The 842-nt window shown below is 29.8% G+C and overlaps 1 protein-coding gene across 1 annotated transcript in view; it reads left to right on the plus strand.

Moving 5' to 3' along the window:
* Positions 1-842, plus strand: part of COG3 (component of oligomeric golgi complex 3) — an 85,874-nt gene that overhangs the window by 34,588 nt on the left and 50,444 nt on the right. Inside the window, 1 exon segment of the mRNA XM_012648293.1 lies at positions 75-166. Within this exon segment, the coding sequence (XP_012503747.1) occupies positions 75-166 (92 nt within the window).

Raw genomic sequence — 842 nt, forward strand, 5'->3', positions numbered from 1 at the left:
GTAAGCTTTATTTCATAAACACTGGAAATGTTGTATGGTTTTAACTGTAGGTGGTATGTGTTTGTTTACTGCAGGTTCGCAGTGGCTGTGCCTTTATGGTCCATGTATGCCAGGATGAGCACCAACTCTACAATGAATTTTTCACAAAACCGACATCAAAATTAGAGTAGGTGGTACATAGCATCTAATTCTTCTTGATAAGATTTAGTTTGCTAATGACTACAATGTGGATCAGTATATTATAGGAGTATTCTATAATTAAATGCAGAGTGTTTTAACATTTTTATGGGTATGAACAGAATATCATTGGATTGGACAGTGGTCATTTTCTTAAAATAAATATACAGCTTAAAGGTCAACATGCTTTCATATTGTTTGTAATATAATTATGGGGACATTATGATATGATAGTAAGAATTCTATACAGGGAACTAAGTCTTGGGATCTAGATCCCTTTATCCCCACTAAGTATAATAATTCCTTTTAGTTAAGAAATTTATGATTCTAATTAATGAAAGGTAATTAAAAATACAGGTGCTGTTTAATAACTTTTTCTTTATTTTTATCAAAGTGTCTTTCATATCTACTATTGGTCACTTTTGTTTTTTTCCTGTTGGCTGTTTGACTCTTATAAAAATTCCAAGATTATGACTTCTAATGGGGAAGAGAAAAATACATTTTATGATTTTGGTTGGGCTGATCACTTTTGATGAAATACTGTATATAGAAGAGTACTATTGACAATATGAAGAATATAGACAACTTAATCTTTTCAATTGTTTAAAATTCTCAAAATACTTAATGTATGTCCAAAGTACTTTGAGTTTCTTTTATCTAAATTT

The sequence above is a fragment of the Propithecus coquereli genome, unplaced genomic scaffold, assembly GCF_000956105.1.
Source record: "Propithecus coquereli isolate 6110/MARCELLA unplaced genomic scaffold, Pcoq_1.0 Scaffold11, whole genome shotgun sequence".
Taxonomy (NCBI): domain Eukaryota; kingdom Metazoa; phylum Chordata; class Mammalia; order Primates; family Indriidae; genus Propithecus; species Propithecus coquereli.